General features: G+C 34.7%; 2 protein-coding genes and 2 long non-coding RNA genes across 13 annotated transcripts; 1 reads left to right on the top strand and 3 right to left on the bottom strand.

Annotated features, from left to right (window-relative positions):
* Positions 1 to 3,630: 3,630 nt before the first annotated feature.
* Positions 3,631 to 7,193, bottom strand: LOC107424704 (probable disease resistance protein At5g66900). The gene is made up of 5 exons (XM_048466760.2): positions 6,346 to 7,193; positions 5,704 to 6,122; positions 5,203 to 5,555; positions 4,719 to 4,930; positions 3,631 to 4,634 (listed from the first exon to the last, which is right to left on the bottom strand). The coding sequence occupies exons 1-5, from the start codon at positions 6,992 to 6,994 to the stop codon at positions 3,796 to 3,798; spliced, it is 2,472 nt and encodes an 823-aa protein (XP_048322717.2). The 5' UTR covers positions 6,995 to 7,193; the 3' UTR covers positions 3,631 to 3,795.
* Positions 7,194 to 8,467: 1,274 nt separating this feature from the next.
* Positions 8,468 to 12,114, bottom strand: LOC107424695 (probable disease resistance protein At5g66900). Its single transcript, XM_060819202.1, has 5 exons — positions 11,292 to 12,114; positions 10,719 to 11,137; positions 10,240 to 10,592; positions 9,708 to 9,919; positions 8,468 to 9,623 (listed from the first exon to the last, which is right to left on the bottom strand). Exons 1-5 carry the CDS (start codon positions 11,977 to 11,979, stop codon positions 8,785 to 8,787), a joined length of 2,511 nt encoding a protein of 836 aa, XP_060675185.1. The 5' UTR covers positions 11,980 to 12,114; the 3' UTR covers positions 8,468 to 8,784.
* Positions 12,115 to 14,831: 2,717 nt separating this feature from the next.
* Positions 14,832 to 18,455, top strand: LOC107424701 (uncharacterized). 6 transcript variants are annotated; one of them, XR_001582046.4, is made up of 5 exons: positions 14,832 to 15,443; positions 16,101 to 16,183; positions 16,775 to 16,853; positions 17,189 to 17,216; positions 17,309 to 18,455. It is a non-coding gene; the product is annotated as an uncharacterized LOC107424701 (long non-coding RNA). The 6 variants fall into 6 exon arrangements; XR_001582045.4 differs by lacking the exon at positions 17,189 to 17,216; XR_009639674.1 differs by having other exon boundaries at positions 17,189 to 18,455.
* A 3,120-nt stretch (positions 18,456 to 21,575) lies between these two features.
* On the bottom strand, positions 21,576 to 23,980 carry LOC107424706 (uncharacterized). 5 transcript variants are annotated; one of them, XR_009639509.1, is made up of 4 exons: positions 23,746 to 23,980; positions 23,189 to 23,291; positions 22,180 to 22,563; positions 21,576 to 21,918 (listed from the first exon to the last, which is right to left on the bottom strand). It is a non-coding gene; the product is annotated as an uncharacterized LOC107424706 (long non-coding RNA). The 5 variants fall into 5 exon arrangements; XR_001582056.4 differs by having other exon boundaries at positions 22,180 to 22,220; positions 23,746 to 23,967; XR_003057090.3 differs by lacking the exon at positions 21,576 to 21,918 and having other exon boundaries at positions 22,003 to 22,220; positions 22,442 to 22,563; positions 23,746 to 23,972.
* Positions 23,981 to 25,227: the final 1,247 nt, after the last annotated feature.

Below are 25,227 nucleotides of genomic sequence, written 5' to 3'. Positions count from 1 at the left end.
CGATCAGCACTTTAAAAGGTTAGATTAGAACTTAAGTCTAATTTCCTCAAATACTGGTATCACCAAGTTAAGGTTGAGATTAATTCACTTGTCTTCGATTACCCTCCTAGTACTTACAATTATAAAACCCTTGCTCCTCATTGATTAACCAATAGTCTTAACCTCGACAAACATCAATCTTTCTTTTAACTAAATTCATCAAGGTCATGAATAAAATTCTCAACATCCAAATACCATTCTTGAAAACCCTAAGTTTCCCTCATTTCAAATAAATTCCATGAATCCACACCTCAAGCAATAAGAAATTTAAATCTTAATTCTAGCATCACCACCAATACTATGAACAAATCACTAGATCCTTAACCCAATAAAGTATTTCACACTCCTTAAATTCTAACTCCGTCCCAAAAATCATACTCCTTATCATTGTAAATTATCACCAACAATATCAACCACCTTGAATCGATGAAGCACCATCAATACGAACCTTAAATCTCCAAGGAAATAAGATATCAAGATCTTAGCTTCTAGAATGAAAAATAACCATGCTTAAACATCCAACCATGCCTAAGGAATCATCCTCATCTCATTATTTATGCTATTGGGAAAATGTGGATATTTGAATTGATGGATTTGAAAGTTGGTGGATTTGAAAATCATGGAATTTATGGCATTGATTACAAAGAAATTGTGGGAAAATTCCCGGTTCAAGCGGATGGATTATGCCCGCTATGTTTATGAAAAATGTGAAATTTGTTTTATAATTTAAATTGTGGATTTTATGATTTTTAGATGCACCGTGCACGTACTGGTGTTCTGATTATGTGATATGGTATATGTGATATGGTTAGTGTGCACACGGTTGTGATTAGCGCGCAGGTGGGTGTGATTAGCGCGCAGGTGATGTGATTAGCGCGCAGGTGGGTGTGAGTAGCGCGCGGTTGATATTATGAGGGTGTCCTGTGGATGCCATCGGAGAGGGCGGCCACCCCCCTTTGGCCGGGACACCAGGTTAGCAGCGGCGCAGTGGGACGCCACGCGACCGTATGCCGGTTTCTCTCTATAACCTCCTGTCTGGCAGTACCTCGGGACGCTGGGTACTCTGACGCCACTGGTATATAGTGGGTGCATCAAATGATTTTCAGAACTGTGTTTTAAAAATAAAATGTTTGGAAACTGTATTGGAAAAATAAAATTAATTATTACTGCTTCCGGTATTTAATTATTTGATGTCTTGGTTTTCGGGGAATATGAATAAAGGGCTTTGTGAAAATGTTTTAAAAGGGGAACCTTTCCAACTGAGAGAATTGTAAGGGTTTTGAGAGAAATTATTATTTCCAAATAATTATTATTTATACTTATTACTGTGATATTATATGGTATAGTAGTAGGGTCGCTCACTGAGATGATTAGCATCTCACACTCTTAAATTCCGTTCCTCTAGGTTCCAGGTTGTCGGTGTTCATTCGGAACGGACTTGATCTTCATCGCTGTTTTACTTCGTGAAGTACCCTGTTCTTCTTTATTGCAGTTGTACTATTTTTTTCACTCTTGTTGTATTTATCTTGCACTGGATTACTGTATTTATTTTGAAGTGCTGAAATTTTTGGAACCAACTTGTAGTACTGTGGGAGGAATAAGGGGACAATTTTAGAAGTGTGTTTTCAGTGCAGGTAAATTTGTGGTAAGTAAATCCCTTAGGGGAGGCTCTGCCGGATTTTCCGTTGGAGAGTTCGGTAGGGTTTCCCTGGGATCAGGGCTGTCTAGGGTTCCGGGGAAGGAATTCTGGACGGGTCTTGACAAACTCCATCTACAAAGTTCTTGTACTATGAACAAAGATCAAATACATCATTGTAGCAGTTTCTCTTGGTTTGTACAGATTCTCTATCTAGAAACCAACCCAGAAACCCCTTTACAATCTCTTTCTTACTCATAAATCACTCTTCCAGAATGATCCTAATCAATACCAAAAGAAAGAGAAAAACAGGAAGAATAATGGCCTTTGATCGAAAGCTGACAGCTTATGTTACTGCTCCTCTGTTTCTGCAGTCATGCCTCTTTTATAAGCTTCCAAAAACAAAAACTAGTTCTTCCTGAGTCTTCTATCCAACCCTTTTAAGTATAACGGCATCGTTTAATGACTAAAGCTTATATATAATAGCTGTTGACTTTGACTTTGACTTTAGCCTCTCAATTGAATCACAACCGTAGCAAGGTATATAAAATAAACCGACCAAATGTCACAAGATCGCTGAAGTTGATATATGTTCTTTGTTTGATCGACCTCATATCCATCATTTCTCTTTATCCAGCAATGGAACTTCCAAGTGCTAAAGGGTTCTTATTAAATTGATAATGGCAGCTTCTGCAAGCAATCTAAAGCAGTGTTTGATATGTCGAGGCAAGTTTTCAATCTAAATGGTAGTGCAGTAAGTTATATCCAGTAAGGTTAACTTAGAGAGGTTGCTGATAGAGTCCGACAATTCTACCAATCCAACACATGATCTAAGCCTTAGCACTTCTAGATTCACCAGCTTTCCGATTTCACGAGGCAATGCAGATGGATAAGAACAGTTTGTAATGCTGAGGTTGTTCAGAGCAGGTAGTGCCACGAGATCATTGCTATAGTCCACATTCAATAACATTAGATTTGGCAATAATTCTGAAACCTTTGTTGAGCAATTGCTAAAAATGTCACCAATTCTGCACATAAACAAAGATATCTTCTGCACATTCTTCAATATTGGTATAGGAGTCCTGTTAAGGGAAGAAATTGAAATGTGCTCCAATACGATTCTCTTCAAATTGGTTACACAACCAAGCAGTTGAAAATCACTTAATTTAGCTGGGAAGACACTATAATTTGTAACTATTCAAAGCGAGAAAACCTCTAGCTTTTCCATGTTCTCCCAAAATTTGGGTAAGACATAATTCACTGTCCTGAAATTCAGAACAAGAACCTCGGCTTCAGGCAGTTGCATGTCGAACCATTTTGGGAGAAAAATCTTGGGATTGTCCTATAGGAACTCCCACTCATGAGCAAGTGGACCCCACATGGTGGGTCCAACAGATAGCTGTGAGTGGCGGGTCCTATATGAATTGTGCAGTGACTTTTAATATGAAATAATTTTTCAATATGAAAATAGGCTGAGTGTGAGGGTGTTAATGTAAAAATATTAACGGACTATAATTGAAAATACAACAAGTGATGGATGCAAAATATAAGGAATGATAAATATATAATTTAATATATATATATATATATATAAAATAAAATAAAAAATGAAAGAAGAAGGTGCAAAGAAGCTCGATTTACCCACTATAAAGGATATGGATCGGGGAAAAGTCCTGTGACATATCGTGGTAGCCCCAAATCTTAAAAGGAGGCCTTTCAATATTAACGCGTGTTTTCAGTTTGTTCAGTTTTCTTCACGTCAAAATCACTATTAATACAGTAACTTTCTTCAGATATCTCAGAATCATATATTAGATGCTGATGCTGTTAGTATGAGAATATGGAATTTTTTTTTTTTCCCTATTATAATCTTCAGTTCTGTATAAAAGGTGTGAGAATATAGATTTTACAGTTTCCATAAAAGTCGTTTTAAAAAGAGAGAAAAGGCTCGTATATACAGCCAAAACCATTCTAATCTTAAGCACATTCACTATAAAGAGTTTAATATTCTGTGACAACACAAATTCATATGGACCAAAACAAATAAAGCCAATATGTTCTATATAAGATTAGGTGTATAGAACATACAGAAAGACAATCAGTAAAAAGGAAGGCATCTACTATGGAAATTGTGGAAGCCAGTTTAAGTTGATATCTTCTTTGGTCAACGTCATATTTAAGTTGTCAAGACAAGGCAGAAATGGTTCCCATAGTTGTTTTATCTCTTCATCACATACAAGTTCTTTCAACTTCTCAAGCTCCATAACTGATGGTGGCAATTCCTGCAATCTTGAGCAGTGTTTCATGTTGAGCTTCCTCAAATTGCACAATTCACCGATATCTTCAGGCAAGTTACGAATGCTGATGCAGTCAGATATATCGAGGAAGGTTAACTTGGAGAGATTCCTGATAGAGTCTGGCAATTCTAGCAAACTGATACAGGACCTAAGCCTTAGCACTTCTAGATTCACCAGCTTTCCGATTTCATCAGGAATTGCAGACAACTTGGGACAGTGTGTGATGCTGAGCCTCTTCATGTGGATTATATCACAAAGCTCAGCAGGAAGCTCCACAAAATCATTACAAAAATCCACGTTCATTTCCTCTAGATTTGGCAACAGTTCTGAAATCTTGATGGAACAATTGTTAAAAGCCTCACCAATGCTACACAGAAACAAGGATATCTTCCGCAGATTCTCCAATTGTACAGGAGTCTTGCTCAGGGAAGGAATTGAGATGCGCTCCAGTCTTATTCTCTTCAAATTGTTCAAAGAACCAAGCAATTGAAAATTGCCAACTTCAGCAGGGAAGAAACTATAATTTGTAACTATCAGAACCTTTAATTGGTCCATGTTCTCCACAAACTTAGGCAAGGTGTAATCCTTAGTTCGAAAATTTAGAATTAGAACCTTGGCTTCGGGTAGTTGCATGTCGAACCATTTTGATGAGTACATTTCATCTGAAAACAATATCATGTATGGTGTGAAAATGTAGGGGGACAATGTAAATGTCAAATAACTATGTAGAAGAAACAGAGCCTTACCTGTTGAGATAGACAGTAAATGGGCATTAAATGGTTGCTGCTTATGTTCTTTCCACCACCTTGGAAGGTTGTCTCCTCTCAAGTTCATAATCAGTCTTTTCCTCTGTCCTACCGGGTCCTGGATGCTCTGATGGATAGCTAGATCTCTAAGCAGATCATGCTGAGTAACGAAGTGTTCGCTGTAGTAGCCATCCACCTCATTCACATCCTTTCTGATTATAAGCAGAGGGAATAATTGCTTAGAACAAGTCTTCCAATCATTTCATCACGTAACATACTGACGGTTTTAATTTGTGTTTTTGGCTTATGGTTATGGAAACATCAAATGCTTTATGCAGCAGAAGTTAGAGCTTAATTATTTACCATCAATACAAAGACCCAAATGAACTAACAATTTTGGCCATTAAATGTCCTATTAGCTACTGTACAGCTTGCAATGCATTTCAAGACAAGCTGTAGGGACATGATTAAAGAACAAGCATACCTTGTGACTACAAGATTAGCCAGGTTAGGGACGGTAAGATCAAAAAGTTTAAAAAAGGCTTCATCATCTTCTTCTAGCTCGTAAAATTCTGTCCACATATCAACAAGGGAAACAGCAGAAATCCTCTGGTCTTCAGGAAAAGAGCCAAGGTCCATGAAACACTCCTTCTCACTGATCTTTAAATCATCTATGTAGCTTTGAAGGCGGGTACGTAATTCAGTTTCGGAACTGAGAGTCGCTGAACCATTGGAACATTCTTTCAGTCTTCTTTGCCAAATTTCTGCAGGCTCCCCGCTTAATGATCCGGCCACAATTTTAAGGGCAAGAGGGAATACCTTATAGTAATCAACCATCTGCAATTTATTTCTCACCATATAAATAAGGATTTGCAATCATACCGATGTATGCTAATATGGAAGTTGTCTACGTTTATTTTGTATTACAGTTTCTTTTTAGAGGCAAAGTACATGTTGTGTACATATTGCAGACTAGCTAACATACCTGTTTCACAATATCATAAGGAATGTGAGAGCTCCCATCTTCCAAGCACGCCCAGAAACGGAAAAGAGTCATTGCATCTTTATCATTCAATGGGTTCAAATGATACGGAGGTGCAAAATTTGGTGGGCCAAATCCAGGTAATTGGGATCTTGATGTCACCAAAATCTTGTACTCTTTTATTTGGACAACAAAATTCTGAATAAGGGATTCAGATCCAGGCCAAACATCATCCAAGACCAACAATATAGGACTTGGACTTAGTTTATTCAGCAATTGTTTCAAGTAGCGGACTGCAACTGCTTCGTTTGGAAGATCAGGCACCTCATCCTCCGTGTGTTTATATAGTTGCTGTACTATAAGATTCAGGGTAGGTGGGGTTTTCGAAACACAAACAAAGAAGATGTTGCTCTTGAATTTTTCTATCCGATAAGAAAAATACAAAAAAAAATCTGTCATTTAAAGTTTATTATACACAAAGGATTAAATAATCAAATGGAAGCGAAATTTTCTAAAGAAATAAAAAAATGATTTCATAGTCACAAACGTGAACATTTAAGAAATATTTACTAAATAACTAAACTATGAGAAGCCAAACTGAAAAACCCCAAAAAATAATAAAAGAAAAAAAAAAAAAAAACATACCTTTGACTTCATCATCATGACAGAATTTCTGTGCTAAGAGAGTCTTACCAACTCCCCCCATACCATTCACTACAAGCAAAGGTGCTCCATTGTTCAGCAGCCTCGTCTTCAATTCATTCAAAGGCTTATCCAATCCGACAATAAGTGAAGGGAGATCATCAGGTACATCGCACGACGATATGGTTGGTACATCAATCTGATTATATACCAGTCTATTACTGCTGCTTCCATCTCTAACAATTACTGAGTGAATATCTTGAGTCAAAGTCAAGTTCTTCTTGAAATCTCTAACTCCCTGAACTGTTAGTATAAAAATCAACCTCTTAAGAGTGTCATCCAAGTGGATCAGCTTATCGGTGAAATGAGGCTTAAAGCAGATATTGAATCTATTAACTTTGCAACACTTTCGGACCAGCTCTGCACCATTTTCCATTTCTAACTTGAAATCTGTTGTTTCCCCTTCTGGCAAATCCAAATCGTCGTTATACTTCTTTATCTGTGTGATCAGCGGTTCCAGTGAATTTAGTGTGGCTTGCAGGCTTTTGAGCATGGGTTTGAACATGAGGTTTTTGTCTATGATTTCTTTAACCACATTAAACAAAGCACCAAATGCTGCCCCAATAGCAGCGCCTGCATAATCCACTGGCATAATGTTTTTTCTTATGAAGCTACCTTAGTGTTAGCCCAAACTCCTCAACTAAATCGATCTCGTTTCAGTATGGACCATGAAAAAGCTAATTACTGCTTGATAAAAGAAGAAAATTTGGAACAAAATGGAAGAAGGGAAGCAAAAATTTTGTGGGGAAAAAAACAAAAAAAAAAAAGGGGAAAAAACAATGAAATGACGAGCAATCTTCGTGGTTGGTGGATGACAAACGTTACTTTACTGACGCGATCTGTGACTCCAAACCCCATTGACCGACTTTCTTTTTTATTTTTTCATTATTTGTTTATCTATTGAAAAAAAAAAAAAAAACTATTTGTAATCATTAAATTAGATGTTAAATATTCCTTTTTAAGATTTTAATATAAAAAATAATAGTATTAAAATTTTCAATTAAAATTTATAATAATCATTAATATTATTAATAATGATAGATAGTAAAATTATTTATTTATTTATTTGCTTTTTACCCCTTGACCGGCCTCAATGCTAAAGCAAAGCATTGATGCAAAGCGTGCTGAGTTTATTTTTATTTATTTTTCCAATAAAGTGGTGCTTCTGCTGTGAGTTTCCTAGAAATTTACTCCAAACTTTTCACTTTCAAGTCTCCAATAATTTGCCGTCTCTTTTGTCCACATACAATTAGATTTTAGAATTATTATATAGACAATCTGTTGCGGGCTTATTAAAAAAAAAAAAAAAATTATTTTATGATTGAGGAGATTTTTGGGGAAAAAAAAAAAATATATATATATATATATATTTATCTTGGAAAAAGACCTAATTAAAAATTGATTTTATCATTACCTTGTCACGGTGGTACCTAGTTAGATAAGAAAATAAAATTCTATAAATAAATAAGAAAAAGAGTGTAAAAGTCCTAAAATCACCCAATTATCAAAATCTTTTTTTTTTTTTTTTTTTTTTTTTTTGAAAAAACGAATCAATCATTATTCTCCAAAGACAGAGAGAGATCCCCATGGGCCGTATAAGCCTAATTTTCTCTATCTACGGTTTCCAGTTCAAAGCCCATTGGCCCGTAATATTTCAATTTTTATTTTTTTGCGGAAAGAATATTTGGATTTTCCCGGAACCGAGAGGGTATCTATCCCAGTACATTCCCAAGCTACAGTGCCAGCTTCTCCAACGGCCATTATAGTCAGCTACGAAATTTCTGAAGGACCTTCTCGTTTGCTTCAAAGACTCAGCTAGGCAAACCTCCTAACGAGAAGACTTTCTTCAAATCCAATCCCAAATACGGCCTCATAAAGCCCCTTATGCAAGGACAAGAAACACAAAAATTCCATTGACATTCTCTGTGAGCAAAAGTGTTTTGAGAGAGGTTGTTTCAATGCTCAATCACATAGACCGACCCTCGGCTTTAGTTTAGTATACTTAACCCTCTTAAAATTTTGCACTCAACAGCGAGCTCTTGAAGAGAGCAAACAGGTCCACGCGCACACCAAAGCATATTCAATACAATTTCTTAACAAAACAATCCATTGGAACCAAACTAAATAAAATCAATCTTTAAAGTTAAAATAAGAAAAATAAATAAATAAAAATGGTATATAAAGATAAAACACCAAATATCATACAATCCCTGAAGTTGATAGTTGATGTATGTTCTTTATTTGATCGGCATCATCTCTCGCTTTGCTCTTCATTGAAAAATGGAACCTTCAAGTGCTCAAGGTTCTTAAATTGATGACGGCAGCACCTGGAAGCAATCTGGAGCAGTGCTTGATGTTGTTGAGCCTTCTTTAACATCACAGCTAGCCGAACCCTGGCATCCAGTTTAAGTTGATATCTTTTATGGTCAACCTTATATCTACGTCGTTGCGATGAGGCAGAGATGATTCCCACAGTTGTTTTCCGTTGTCATCACATATCAGAACTTTCAACTGCTCAAGCTCCTTCAACGACTCTGGCAAATCCTGCAATTTTGAACAGTTTGTCATGTTGAGCTTCCTTAAATTGTGTAATTCGCCTACACGATCAGGCAAGTTCTCAATGCTGACACAGTCACATATATCAAGGAAGGTTAAATTAGACAGATTCCCGATAGAGCCTGGCAATCCTTGCAAACGGATACAGGACCTAAGCCTTAGCACCTCTAGATTCACCATGTCTCCGATTCCATCAGGTAGTTCAGACAGCTTGGGACAGTATGTGATGCTTAGCTTCTTCATGCAGTTGGAATCACAAAACTCAACAGGAAGCTTCACCAAATCATCACAAAAGTCTATGTTCATTTCCTTTAGATTTGGCAAAAACTCTGAAAGCTTGATGGAACAATTGCTAAAAGCATCACCAATGCTACACATAAACAATGATATCTTCTGCAGATTCTCCAATTTTACAGGAGTCTTGCTCGGGGTAGGAATTGAGATGCGCTCCAATCTTATTCTCTTCATATTGTTCAAAGAACCAAGTAATTGAAAATTGCCTACTTCAGCATGGAAGGAACTATAATTTGTAACTATCAGAACCTTTAGTTGACCCATGTTCTCCACAAACTTAGGCAAGGCGTAATCTTTAGTTCGAAAATTTAGGACTAGAATCTTGGCTTCGGGTAGTTGCATGTCGAACCATTTTGATGAGAACGTTTCATCTGAAAGAAATATCATTTATGGTGTCGAAATGTAGGGGAACAATGTAAATGTCAAATAACTATGCAGAAGAAACAGAGCCTTACCTGTTGAGATAGACAATAAATGGGCCTTAAATGGTTGCTGCTCATGTTCTTTCCACCACTTTGGAAGGTTGTCTCCTCTCAAGTTCATAATCAGTCTTTTCCTCTGTCCGACTGGGTCCTGGATGCTCTGATGGATAGCTAGATCTCTAAGCAGATCATGCTGAGTAGCAAAGTGTTCGCTATAGTAGTCATCATCAGCATTCACATCCTTTCTGATCATAAGAAAGGGAAACAATTGCTTAGAACAAATTCTTCCAATCATTTCATCATGTAAGACACTGAAGGTTTTAATTTGTGTTTTTGGCTTATGGTTGTGGGAAATATCAAACTTATGCCTAAATTACTAGGAATTCTCCATTATAAGTTTTGGATTGGTAAAACGTCAAATTGTACATGCTTCTCATCATTTACCATCAATACCAAGATCCGAATGAAATAATAATTTGGGCCATTGAATGTCATATTAGCCATCATACAGTCTTTACTGCATTTCTAGATAAGCTGGAAGGACATGCTTAAAGAACAAGCATACCTTGTGACTACAAGATTAGCCAGGTTACGGAGATCGAGATCAATAAGATTAATAACGGCGTCACCATCTTCTTCTAGCTCGTAAAATTCCGTCCACATATCAATTAGGGAAACAACAGAAATCCTTTGGTCTTCAGGAAATGAGCCAAGGTCCATGAAACACTCCTTCTCACTGATCTTTAAATCATCTAAGTAGCTTTGAAGGTGGGTATCTAACTCAGTTTCAGAACTGAGAGTAGGTGAACCATTGGAACATTCTTTCAGTCTTCTTCGCCAAATTTCTGTAGGCTGCCCGCTTAACGATCCGGCCACAATTTTAAGGGCAAGAGGTGAAACATTATAGTGATCCACTATCTGCAATGCATGTTTCACCACATTAATAAGAATTTGCAATTTCGTAGGAATGTCTGTCAATATGGTGTTAGCTGCCATCAAAGTACATATATAAGTTGCGTCGATATTGCAGACTAGCTAACATACCTTTTTCACAATATCGTAAGGAATGTGAGAGCTCCAATCTTCCAAGCATGCCCAGAAACGGAAAAGAGTCATCGCATCTCCATCATTCAAAGGTTCCAAATGATATGGAGGTGCAAAATCTGGAGGGCCAAATCCAGGTAATTGGGATCTGGATGTCACCAAAATCTTGTACTCTGGTATTTGGACAACAAAATTCCGAACAAGGGATACGGATCCGGGCCAAACATCGTCCAATACCAACAATATAGGACTTGGACTTAGTTTATTCAGCAACTGTTTCAAGTAGCGGACTGCAACTGCTTCGTCGGGAAGATCAGGCACCTCATTCCCTGTGTGTTTATGTAGTCTCTGTACTATAGAACTCACGGTAGGTTGGGTTTTCGAAACAACAACAAAGAAGATGTTGCTCTTGAATTTTTCTATCCAATAAGACAACAATAAAAATAAAAAAAGTATGAAGACTTTAAGAAATATTAACTAAATGACTGAACTATGAAATTCTGCTTCAAATTTCAAAATAAGTTCAGGAAAACTGAAAAAAAAGAAATAAAAAAAATAAAAATAAAACCATACCTTTTACTTCATCATCAAGACAGAATCTTCGTGCTAAGAGAGTCTTACCAACTCCCCCCCTACCATTCACAACAAGCAACGGTGCTCCATTGTTAAGCAGCCTCATCTTCAATTCCTTCAATGGCTTTTCCAGTCCGACAGTAAGCGAAGGGAGTTGATCGAGTACATCGCATGACGAAATGGCTGGTACATTAATCTGATTATGTACCAATCCATTATTGCTTCCACCTCCATCGACTTTTGAGTGAATTTCCCGAGTCAACGTCAAGTTCTCCTTCACATCTAAGTAAATTTCCCGAGTCAACGTCAAGTTCTCCTTCACATCTCTCACTCCCTGAGCCTCTAGTATCTCAATCAACCTCTTAAGAGTGTCATCCAATTCGGTCAGCTTACCAGCGAGATAAAACTTTATGAAGATATTAAACCTATTAACTTTGGAACACTTTCGAACCAGCTCTGCACCCTTTTCCATTTTTAACTTGAAATCTGTTGTTTCACCTTCTGGCAAATCCAATTTTTTGTTATACTTCTCTATCACTGTGATCAGCGGTTTCAATGATTCTAGTGTGGATTTGAGCTTTTTGAGGATGGGTTTGAACATGAGGTTTTTGTTTTTGATTTCTATAACCACATCAAACAGAACTCCAAATGCTGCCCCAAGAGCAGCGCCTCCGAAATCCAGAACCATAATGTTCTTTTCTTTACAGCTAGCTAGTGTTAACCCCAGTTCCTCAACAGCTTACTGGTTGATAGAAGAAGAAAGCCAGTGAGAAAATGGAAAAGAGAGAAGCGAACATTTTGTAAAATAAACGCAACAAAAACACACGCAAATGTCTTTCGAATAGTGAATGACATGTTAAAAAGTAAAAGGGCAAATTAGACTTGGACCCCTTTTAAAATGCAATAATAACATTTTGATACAAAGCTTTTTGGAATTCATTCTTAATTTCCCTTGTAAGTTTAAAAATCACCAAAACCAACCCATCTGTTAGTTTGTCCCGTTAAATTTAACAGTCAAAAAGGTAAATTAGTAATTACATTAAATTTTTTGATAAAAATAAAAAGCCTAAAAATTGAAAAACAATATTATTATTATTATTATTATTTTTCTCTCACCCACTTTTTTCCTCCCCTTTTTCCAATGCATTCTGAAAGCTCCTCCTCCATTCCCCTCCCTCCCCCACCCACATCTCTGACATACATTTAAACCGTGGATTTGTATCATTTAAAAATACATACAAGCAAAAAAAAAAAAAGTTTTATTAATATTTTTGTGGTTCAATTATTTTTAAAATATAATTTAGGAATTTTTATTTTATTTTTTGCAATTGCATAGAAAAGTAATGAGAATTGATTAATTAAGCTACTTAAGTATTGTTATTTCATTTAGATTGTAGCTTTTTTAAGAATAAAATGACTAATTACTAAATTAATTTGCTTTTTCTATATTCTTTCTTTTATTTGTACTTTTTTTTTCATATTCAAATGTATTATTAATATTTTATAAAAAAAAAATGTGATATCATTTTTAGTTAAAAAATAATGAAGGATTATTATTTAGTATTATCATTTTAGAGTATTTGTGGTGGTTTCGAAATAAAATTGTTCACAAAGAAACTGCTGGGAGTACATACTTTTCACTAACAACAGTAATGAACAGGTATAGAGAGATAAAAGAATCTCATAAGAGTAAGGGAAAGGAAAGGAACTCGGATGTAAATGTTTCGAACCTTCAGAAATGGAGCAGGCCCCCTGAGCAACAACGGAAGTTTCCTGGCTGTGGTGGCTTGAAATGATGGAGAGAAGGTGCTGTACATACATGCTTTCAAATCTGACATTCCCATCCCTGAAGTGGCGGAGCTTGTTGCTACCTTGAAAGCCATGCATGTTGCTTCTACTTTGGCTGGAACATCATGTGTTTTGAATTTGATGCTCTAGCAGTGATTCAATGTTTAAATAACGGAGATAAGAGTTCTCTGCACTGGGTTGCAGACAACATTTTTAATGACATCCTTATTTTTGTTTTTAACTTTGTAAATGTGTCCTTTGTTTGGGCTACCAGGAAGGCTAAGAGGCTTGCTCGGCCACTTAGTGGGTCAGTGGACGGCTAACCATCGTTTTACCGGCTTTGTTGACCTAAATTGCTTGCCTTCTTCTTTTGTGGATTGTATGATTTAGAAAAGCGATCATGAGGTAGCTACCTGATTTTGGATATATATATATATATATATTTTTTTTTTTCCTATGAAATTCTAATTTTAAAAAAATATATATATCAAAATTTTAATATTGATTTTTGAAAGTATTTAATGGATTTTAAGATTGAATTAATTTTAGAATTTTAATGTATAATTGTTTTTTGAAAATTGATTATTTAAAAATTTAATATTTTTTATTTAGGTAGAGATTAACGATGAGGGGTAAAACTGTGTCTTTAGTCAAATTGGTCAACGGTTAATTTTAGCAGTGAGGGTTAATATGATAAATTCATTAATTGTTGGGGTCAAAAAGTGTAATTATGGCATCTTTTAAAAGGGTTCGTTACATTTATCAAAATAATAATAATAAATAACGCGGCATGACTCCAAACCAGCTGTACTGCATTTATCAAACCCAAAAAGAAAAAGGCCAAAAAAAAAAAAAAAAGGAACCATTGACCGACTTCAACATTTTGGTTTTTTGATAAAATTGACCGACTTCAAACATGCTAAGCAAAGCATTGGTGCGTAGGTAGCATGCTGAGTTTATTATTATTTATTTTTCTAACAAAGTGGTGCTTCAGCTATGAGTTTCCTGGAAATTTACTCTAAACTTCCACTTAAAGTCTTCAATAATTTGCTTTCTTCATTGCCCATATACAATTGAATTTTAAAACTTATCATATAGATAATCAAATGCCTGGCCATTTTTTCATAAAGTTATGATAGAAGAATTTTTTGGAAAAATTTAAATGTATTGTTATCTTGGAAAAAGATCTAATTAAAAATTAATTTTATAATTGCCCTAGTAGAAAAAAAAATTCTATAAAACAAAAATATTATTCATTATTATTAGTGAATGATTATCAATGAACCTATATATTAAATAATAATTTAATAATTAATTTTTAAAATTTAAAAAAATTAATAAAATTAATAAAATTAAATATTTAATTTATTATAAAAGATAATTATCATTATGCATAATTACAAATAACAAAACTTATAAGAAAAAAAATGTAAAAGTGCTAAAAATAGATTTATAACTGTTTTTCATTCAGTTTAAGGTAATTCTATTCTCCTATAGAAGGTAAGATATCTTTAAATACTCGTGTAAATCAATTTCAATTTTCCTAGTTTCAGCAGAAAATTTCCCAAGTTTTAGGTATTTGGATACCCAATTACCAAAATCTATTTTTATTAAAGAAAAAAAAAAGTAATCATATTATTCTCCAAGAAAAACGGGAATCCCGTGGGCCGGATAAGCCCAATTTTCGCTGCGACTTCCAGTTCCAAGCCCTGTGGGCCGTAATATTTCAAAGAAGTGAAATTTCAAAAGGGGAATTTGGCCCTTTACCCCTGTTGGAGTCCTCCTAACGATATCTACCCACTCGATTCTAAATCTTTTTGTTTTGCCCTTTTATTTTTTAATATTCCTATAGTATCCTTTTGAGATATTAAAAACAAATTAAACGAAAAGTCCATTGTTCCCTTCTCTGTTTTTTTCTTTCTTTCACTTCCCTTCGAGTTATACTCCTTCAAAATCTTTGCCGGCTCGTCTCTTCTCCTTCCTCACCCTTCCCCCAGAAACACTAGATTTAGGGTTAGGGTTTGAGTTTTGAATTTCCGATTCAAACGTAATCGACGACGGTGTCTAAGTATTCAAATGTGTGAGCATTAGACGGTGAACTGAATCGGTCAGATCCCAAACAAAATAAAAACAGAGAGAGAGAGAGGAAACGATGAAGTAATGGCAAGCAAGGAAGAGAGCGCAGTGAAGGAGACTGCTCTTGCCAATCTTATTGTAAGGTTTTTTTGTCATAGCTTAAAAAAATGACCCACTGTGTTTTCAATTTTGTTTTCAGTTAGGTATTTACGCTAATCTGATCATATACCAAGATAATTCCTTGCAAGCAGTATGGTCAAACAATGAAGGTGATCGAAGACTTATTAGGTGGGTCTTATTATGATAAGTGTTAACTGCATAACCTTTTTATGCTTACTCTGTGTCCTTTGTATGCTTGCTTTATGTTAAATGACATTTTATTGATTTTCATTTTAAAAGATATTACGTTAGGAAGGCAGAGCGTGAACTAAAATGACTTATTGTTTACTTTGCCTATGAAACCTGTAAATTAGGCAATTGTGTAATTTGGGCTATGATTATTTATGCAGTCCCCATGTAATATATTGATTATTGGAATTAAGCTCTTTTCTGTTCCTAATTTATATATCAACTTGAATTTCTGTCGAGGTTAAAAAGTTAAATTACTGGGTTCTGTATTAAATAAACTAGTCTTTTGATACCTTCTTATTTGTTATTAACTTTTCTGTTTATCCTTTAATTGGATAGAAATTATCTGTGATTTGTCCATATTTCTCGAATAATTGTGCTACATATCCCTAGTTGCCTTGAATTATATTTTGATGCCTAGTAGCTTAAATTTATGTATTTACTAAAATTGGTCTTCCAACACTTTTGTAGTTGTCTTTTTATTTTTATACCCTACTTCAGTGGTCATGTTTTTTTTACATTGCCCACCTTGAAATTTTTTATACATTTTAAAGTATCACTTTATGGTAAATATACATTTTCCTTAAATATTTGAAGGGTGGATATTGTTAATTGAGGATTTCAATATTTGACCCTCGTCCTGGAATGGATGGCAGTGATGAGAATTCAATTGTAAAGTGGTAAGGAAAACAAGTATCTTTTCTTACTTTTTTTTTCTTTTATTTTTTTTTTGTCCCCCGAAGCAATTTTTTAGAAACTAAGTTCTAATATTGTATATATGCTTTTCTATTTGTACAATACATAAATTTTTTAGTTGCATTTATGAGCTCATGTCTTTCCACATCAAGATCTTGAAATGGTTTGAAATTCCTTAAGCTTCGTCTTATCACACCATATTATATATATATATTATATATATATTTTAAACAATGAAATATACTTAGTGTGATCATTGAACCAATTCCTACTCCTTTTTTTCTTACAATTCTTATATTTTCTTTTTAATACTCATTCTTGATGTAATTCCTTGCACAAGCGATTGGTACTTCAAAGAGGCATAATAAATTAAAGAAATTGTTTTCCCTATAAAGTGGATATGCTAGTGTCAAACAGAAGAAGAATTTGCGAAAGAACTAAAACCTTAAGCAACCTGACAAGAAAATACATTTTTCATTATTTTTATTATGAATGTTATTTTCAAATTCTGATTTCCACATTCTGTGAGGTTTTTGTGTTCCTCAAATGGTGTCATTTACATATATTCTATATAGGGTAAAGATGGGTGCATCACTTCATAGGTCTTCGAAAGGATAGGCAATAGGGTTAAAACCTCCACCTCCATACCTTATGGTAAAATCTGTTTTCAATATCTATTTATTTTGCTTTTATCTTGTGCATACACTTATTTATATGGTGAAAACAATACATGACTTTTGTAGCTTGTGCATGTATGTTTCATTCTAATAGAAAGAGAAGTCTACCTCTTATTTCCTACATGTACTTTATCTTATTTTCTGTTTCTCTTGATTATTTATTAGCATGCATTTCTTCCTCCATATTTGAAGTACAATTTGTTTGTATGTTATGTCATGTGTCCACTGTCTTCTTAGTGTTTACTCGTTGAAATTTATCTTTTAAGCATATCTTGGTTATGCATCCTTTTTTTGGCATGTTTGGATATGAAGGACCTATTGCTTCTATGCATCTAGGAAGGTATGAGTTGCACCTTCATTTATGTCCTCATTCTGACTGAATATTCCGAAATGTTTAGTTTTACCTTTTCTCATTTCACTGTCCTATCGTAGGCATGCTCTTGTTTCTTCAAAGACAGAATTCCAAGAAAGTATATGCGGAACATCTTGAGAGAGAAGATACGTAACATCTTAAGAGAGAAGCCTTACTCGGCAGTTCTAGCTCTAAACATACTTGGACGATAGTTAAGTTGCATACCAGTTTCGTGATTTGTCAGAGGGCCATATTTTTTAATGCTTTTATTTGATTTCTCTTCCATCTTTGCAATAGAACCATCCAATGGTTTTCAATCTCTTGTACTAATGGACAACTTCATTTCCATTTTAGACTGATGGTGGTATCAAAAATCCCTTAGAAGATGAAATTAGGGACACACCCCACGGAGAACTACTCTATTTCTATTATTTTATACTTTTGGCATGGTCAAATGGAGAAATTATGCGTCAATTATAAGAATTTACTCGTGCCAGCTGTGAATTTGACAAAATGATAGCTGTTGAATTTTTATTTTTTTTCAAGTGGGATTCCTTCTAGTAATTTTCACGTTGTACCTGACCAGAAGAATATACGTGCTTGCTTTTATGTGATTATGATCAATTATTTGAACATGCTACCTGATATAATTTTTTTTGGTGGTAGATGGGTGGATAAAATCCTTGAGGCATTAAGAGGATATGACCACTAGAGGATTGGCTGTTAATTGTTTAGGTGAAAAAAGCAGTTGCTTGTTTTTATTCCTTAAATTTAAAATGAGCCCTCCTCGGTTTCCTCCAGATGCAGGTATCTGAGATGATGTGAGAGGTGTAGAATAAGGCAGCAACACAAACATGGAAAAGTTTGAAGTTTCTATTTAACGTGATTGCATGCCAGCAGCAATACAATATGTTGGAATGTTTAACATCCTGAACAGCTCATATCTGGTAGCTAGATCATTCTTTTGAAGTTAGTGAAGAGCAATAATTTTATGGAAAGCCAGCTTTCCTACTTGTATATGTTTATAATTTTCCAAAGATGAAGTTTTGATAATGACCCTACATCTTTTTTACTGTGCCTTAACGATGAGTTGTTACCACTCTTAGTAAAATAATGAACACTAGTGTAGTTATGATTCATGTCCAAGTAGTATTTATTCCTTTTCAATGATGTTATTGTATAATATTTCTGTACATTATAAGCAAATAATGGAAGCTCACTTTAATATGTTTTCTATATTATACTTATACACTCTGATCTGCTTCAGTTATTTTGTTGATTAATCTCCACGCAACACGCTTTGAATCCTAAAACATCCTTGAGTGTCAGTGCTTTATTGCTGGGATCCTTTGCAGATGCCTTCATTTCTGGTGAGGTGGTAAAAATAACTACATTTTGACCTTATGCTGAGCAGAACCTAACTTGTAAACATGCCAAGGTTTAATTCTTATACACTTTGTTAACGTTTATTTACACCAAGATTTGTGTTCAATGCAACTTCATTTTATGATGAGAATCATGGTAAACAAACGAAAACACACAAAAATATGATAAAAAAATATTCAAAAATTAGAAATGAACAAGATTACCAATGGGCGAACCATCAATAATCTACCTTTTTTTTTTGCAACCTTACAAGATTACTAACCTTTCTGGAAAACTTTATATATGATGGTAAATAAAAAACAATGGGGGCATGTTATGCGGTAAGCGTGTGTTATGCAATGTAGTAAGGAATGCAATTAGTAGCTCAACCGTGTAACATGTGTTTTGGCATAATAGACGTTGGTTTTATGTATTGTTTTGTTGGTGAAGTCATGTGTTGTATTGTGTTTCTAAAATATCATTCTATGTTCAATTTTTTGTAGGTTTCTTACTATTTCATGGATGCTATTACTGCCTAATGGTAATTACCGATGCATCGTCGGTAATTGGCATTTGTCCACCGTCGTAAAAGAATCACCACAATTCCATCTGACAACTTCAATTGTGTGTGTTTCCACCAAGAACATGCTAAATCTAGCTATATTAATGATAAATGTTGACAAAGTAAGAGAAAAATGACATTAATAAGTGAAAACATTCAATTTGTAGTTGCTGAAAAATTTACCGTAGGTTTCATCGGTAATTACCGAAACCCCCATTGTAATCACATTTTACCAATTTTTTGGCCCCCACAAGTCACCTAATGTGTGTTAAATGCAACAACATGCAAAATATACATTATTCAATGATCCTAAGGAGAAAAAACCTCAAACGTTCTGAAAATGTTCTCAAATTGGCACAAAAATTTGATTACCGTAGGGCCTTCGGTAATTATTGATAAAACCTACGGTAATCAATTTGTAGTTACTAGAAAAATTATCGTAGGTTTCATTGGTAATTATTGAAACCCCTATGGTAATCACATTTTACCAATTTTTTGGGCCCCACAAGTCCCCTTACGTGTGTTAAATGAAAAGCCATGCAAAATATGGATTCTAAAATTATCCTAAGGAGGGAAAACCCCAAAATATCTGAAAAATTTCTCAAATTGGCCAAAAAATTACAATGACTGTAGACCTTCGGTAATTCTCGATGAAACCTTCGGTAACCAACATATACCCTTTGGAAAAATTACCGATGGTTTCATCGGGAATTATCGAAACCCTTATGGTAATCACATTTTACCAATTTTTAGGCCCCATAAGTCCCCTTACGTGTGTTAAATGAAAAACCATGCAAAATATGGATTCTAAAATTATCCTAAGGAGGGAAAACCCCAAAATATCTGAAAATTTTCTCAAATTGGCCAAAAAATTACGATGACTGTAGACCTTCGGTAATTCCCGATGAAACCTTCGGTAACCAACATATACTCTCTAGAAAAATTACCGTAGGTGTCATCGGTAATTACCAAAATCCCAGTGATAATCACATTTTACAAATGTTATGGACCCCACAAGTCCCATAATGTGTGTTACATGCAAAAACATGCAAAATATGGATTCTAAAATTATCCTAAGGAGAGAAAATCCCAAATGCTTAAAAATTTCACAAATTGGCCCAAAAAATACGATTACTGTAGACCTTCGGTAATTCCCGATGAAACCTTCGGTAACTTTTCCAGAGAGTATATGTTGGTTATCGACGCTTTCATTTGTAATTACCGAATGTCTACAGTCATCATAATTTTTTGGCCAATTTGTGAACTTTTTCAGAGATTTTGGGGTTTTCCCTCCTTAGGATAATTTTAGAATCCATATTTTGCATGGTTTTTCATTTAACACACGTAAGGGAACTTATGGGGCCCAAAAACTTGGTAAAATGTGATTACCACTGGGGTTTCGGTAGTTACCGATGACACCTACGGTAATTTCTCCAGAGAATATATGTTGGTTACCGAAGGTTTCATCGGGAATTACCGAAGGTCTACAGTCATTGTATTTTTTTGGCCAATTTGAGAGCTTTTTAAGCAATTTTGAGATTTTCTCTCATTACGATCATTTGATAATCCATATGTTGCATGTTTTTTCATTTAACACACGTAAGGGGACTTATGGGGCCCAAAAAATTGGTAAAATGTGATTACCATAGGGGTTTCGGTAATTCCCGATGAAACCTTCGGTAATTTTTCCAGAGGGTATATGTTGGTTACCGAAGGTTTCATCGGGAATTACCGAAGGTCTACAGTCATCGTAATTTTTTGGCCAATTTGAGAAATTTTTCAGATATTTTGGGGTTTTCCCTCCTTAGGATAATTTTAGAATCCATATTTTGCATGGTGTTTCATTTAACACACGTAAGGGGACTTGTGGGGCCCAAAAAATTGGTAAAATGTGATTACCATAGGGGTTTCGGTAATTACCGATGAAACCTACGATAATTTTTCAAGTAAGAACAAATTGATTACCGTAGGTTTCATTGGTAATTACCGAAGGCCCTACAATAATCAAATTTTTGTGCAAATTTGAGAACTTTTTCAAAACTTTGTCTTAGTCTCAACCACTTTGCATCCCTCATATGTTTGACTCATGCAGCCTTGCCTCATTCCTCCGTCACCATGCAATTTTCCAAAGACTCATATACTAATGTAACATGCAAGGTTAGGAAACTATCAAATGACATATTTAACAACCAAAGAATTAAAGAGTGGGCCTTTAAATGACATATTTACCAGGGAAAAAAAAATCAAAGAGTTGTGCAAATTTATGGTTCAAATTATGAATATATTAAATACTTTAAATTATCCAGGATTGTATAGTTTCATTAATGATGTTTAACTCTCAATATCTGGTTGACATTGAAAATGAAAAGATCGGTCATGTTTTGAAACTTGATTCCCTTAAAAATGGTGATCTGTTGAAGGAAGGACCTAAGCAACCGTATGATCATTTTTATAAACTAAAAATACCAGAACAAGCATAACAATTATGAGAAATGCATAAAAATTTGATTCCAAGTATCTAGAAGTCCAGCAATACACCAATGGTTACAGTCCATGCGCCTAAAGCTATTATAAAAGCCAGGATGTGCATCTTTTCTGGGTTGTGATAGAGTTGTTATGTCCAGCAGATGAACATGTTTTCTCATTCCAGTTAATATATCTTTCACCACATATAATTCCTTGGGCAATCCGCCTCGATAGACTGATCCACTTAGGAGTTTTGTCTCATTTCCACAGTTTGTCACCCCTAGCTCATTCCAATCCCTTGCCATTAAATATGAAAAGGAAAAAAAAAGAAAGAAAAAAAAAAGCATCAGAGAAATTCAAATTAATTTTTGGTTTTCAAAAAAAAAAAAAAATTGGTGATGGGAAAGAAGTAAACTTAATGGTAGTGGGTAAGAGAAATTCCTTGGAAGATGACTTTGGTTTTACTATGATTCATAGTAGAATCCACCCAATTAGCCCATGTTGTCAAACCCTTATGAAAAGCAACCATACAATTCATGTCTTTGAGAGTTTGGTTACCATCTTGAGAATTTAAATGCTCTCTTTCAAGTCCTCAGGAACTAAAGTGAAGGCAGTTCATGGGGATGCAGATTGGACAAAATAGGAAAACAAAAGTAGTAGAGAAAAGAAGTTAATCATATGTTTATAGCAACTTCATTAAAAACTCTATGAGCAACAGAGTATTTAAATTCTTTTTTAATCATATGCTTATAGCAATTTCATTAAAAACTCTATAAGCAATAGAGCATTCAAATTATTTTCCTCTTTTGTTTTCTTTTACCTGGTATCACCTCTAACTAGACCCTATTTGTACCCAACAAGGACTGATTCCTTAAAGCCAATATTAAATCCTTCTTGTGCTACAGCTTCTTCTCTTGCTATGAGACCATCGTGATATCCACTCTAGTAATACACCAATTGTTACATGAAATTCACAGAAAGGGTGTGGGGGCAGTGATTATTACTTATAGACAAAAAAAAAATAAAAATAAAAATAAAAATAAACCCACAACTTCAATATGTTAATTAGGGACACTACATCAACCTCATAACCAAGTGCACAAGGATAACGATATGCACCTGACCTAAGGCATTTTCAAGCACATTTTTGGAATTGTAACCAATAGTATGGGCTTCTCAATCTGTAAATATCAGTTTATCATGGAAGTCTTGAGTGCCATTAGCCTATAATACAAAACCACAAGCAAACTAATACCACATCTCGGCAATTAACCTCAAATTCATAAAATAGGAGTAAGTATGAGACAGTTCACCTATCCTATCCCCAACTGCATATTTGTAATCAACTTGAAAATTAATAATGTTCCACTAGCCAAGCCTAAGAAATTCCAACCTTGGCTGAAAACTAAACAGAAAGAAATTAGGGCAAACTAAACAACATAGATAGTATACCTCATGGTCCATATAGCAGGTATAACATCTTTTTTAAATATTAACTAATTGTAAAAAAAAAAAAAAAAAAGTTTACTTATATAATTCGCCATAGAACATATAACTAAAAGGATACCATAAGAATCACTTTGGTCACATCGGGCACTTGGCATAAGATCACTTTCTATTTGATGCTGCAAACTTTCCAAGTAAAGCTCCTCTGCACAACTACCGCTCACCTTCATAACCATAAACAAGAAACCAATATAAAATCAAAATGAAGTTATGTAATTAAATTATGATATCTAGCAAGATGGCGAGTGTCATATAAACAAGAAAACAAATGATTCAACATTTGAAGCAGATTTTAACCGTAACCGCTTTCAACTTATTCTTCAATTTTGTTTCTTTGGGTTTTCTTTTCTTTCAATTTCCTTTAATGTTCTGTTGCAATCAAAAAATTCAACAAACACTCGTGAAGTGTTTCTGACCTTAAAGCAATATAGAAACCGACCCTAAAGCTTACTCATAATATTTAATTACCCCACTAAATTGTATAACCTACTACTACTACTACTACTTGATTTCGACTAGTTTCCTCCATTCCAATCATCGTCTTCGCCTTTCACCAATCAAGCAAAAACCCAAGCTAAAAAAAAAAAAAAAAAACAATCAAAATACACAGATCCTTACCTCAAACGCAATTTTTCCTTAGTCTTTCATATGTTTGCAAGAGAAGAGGTAAGAGATGCAGGGAGATGGAGCATGGATTTTTTTTTTTGTTTTCTTAATGAGATTGTGTGTGGGTTTTCTGGGGGATGAAGAAAAATAAAAAAGTAAAGTGCAGAAACTAAAGACTCTAGGTTTCTCGGACTGAAGGAATGAAGAAAGCAAAGTAGAGTAATTTTTTACTTTCATTGGAGATAAAATGGGAAGCAGAGGGCAGATTACAAAAAACTAAGAAATGAGGGGTATATTTCATTAGAGGCTTTAAAAAAAGGGCATTGGGCCAAATTTCCCAATTTCAAAATCTAACATGTTCACAGTATCCCAGTGTTCTTGCTACTTCAGCAGTCATTTCAAGTTTGCGATGGGAAAAGAGATTCATTGTTAAATAATGCGAGCAGGATTGGACTCACATGAGGTGGTTTGGAGTTCCTCGTCAAGGATGTCAATGGACCATAGTTATTTGTTTATGTGATAATTTACATTTACATAATAATAAAGTAGGAATACAATGTAGCATATAATCATTCGCAAAGTTAACCAAGTCCACTGTTGGAACTTCAAGCACATTCAATATGAATTCATAACATTATAAATTAGTAACAAAACAATACATTGGTACCAAAATAAATAAAATCAATCTTTAAAGTCTAAATACAAGTTAGGCATACGAGGTAAACGACCAAAGATCACACAATCACTAAACTTGATATATGTTCCTTGTTCGATCGACCTCATCTCTCTCTTTTCTCTTCATCAAAAAATGGAACTTTCAAGTGCTCAAGTTTCTTAAATTGATAATGGCAAGTTCTGCAAGCAATCTAGGGCAATGTTTGATGTTGTTGAGCCTTCTTTAACTTGTGAACTGTGGAAGCCAGTATAAGTTGATATCTTCTTTGGTCACCCTTATCTCTATGTTGTTGAGGCAATGCAGAAATGGTTCCCATAGTTGTTTTCTCTCTTCATCACATATCAGAACTTCCAACTGCTGAAGCTCCATAACCGATTGTGGCAAATCCTGCAATTTTAAGCAGCGTGTCATGTTGGGCTTCTTTAAATTGCGTAATTCACCTATATGTTCAGGCAAGTTCCGAATGCTAATGCATGTCGAACCAAACTGATGAGAAATTTTCATCTGTAAAGGATATCATTTATTGTGTCATATTGTGGGGTCAAAATGTTAAATTTTAAAAAATTATGTAAAGGATATCATTTATTGTGTCATATTGTGGGGTCAAAGATATCTTCTGCAGATTCTTCAACTGTACAGGAGTCTTGCTATATATATATATATATGAATTGTTTCTTTTTCTTGATGACGAAGGAAAGCTAAAATTGAAGTTCTCCGTGTGGAAACTCCAATCATGGGCTTCACATGTAGTATAGAATGATTAAGGGAAGATTCCATGAAAGCAACATTGACTGTACTCACCCAAAAAAAAAAAAAAA

The sequence above is a fragment of the Ziziphus jujuba genome, chromosome 7 (assembly GCF_031755915.1).
Source record: "Ziziphus jujuba cultivar Dongzao chromosome 7, ASM3175591v1".
In the NCBI taxonomy this organism is placed as follows: Eukaryota; Viridiplantae; Streptophyta; class Magnoliopsida; order Rosales; family Rhamnaceae; genus Ziziphus; species Ziziphus jujuba.
The sequence above is the reverse complement of the archived record's forward strand: the minus strand, read 5'-3'. Positions and strand labels throughout refer to the sequence as shown.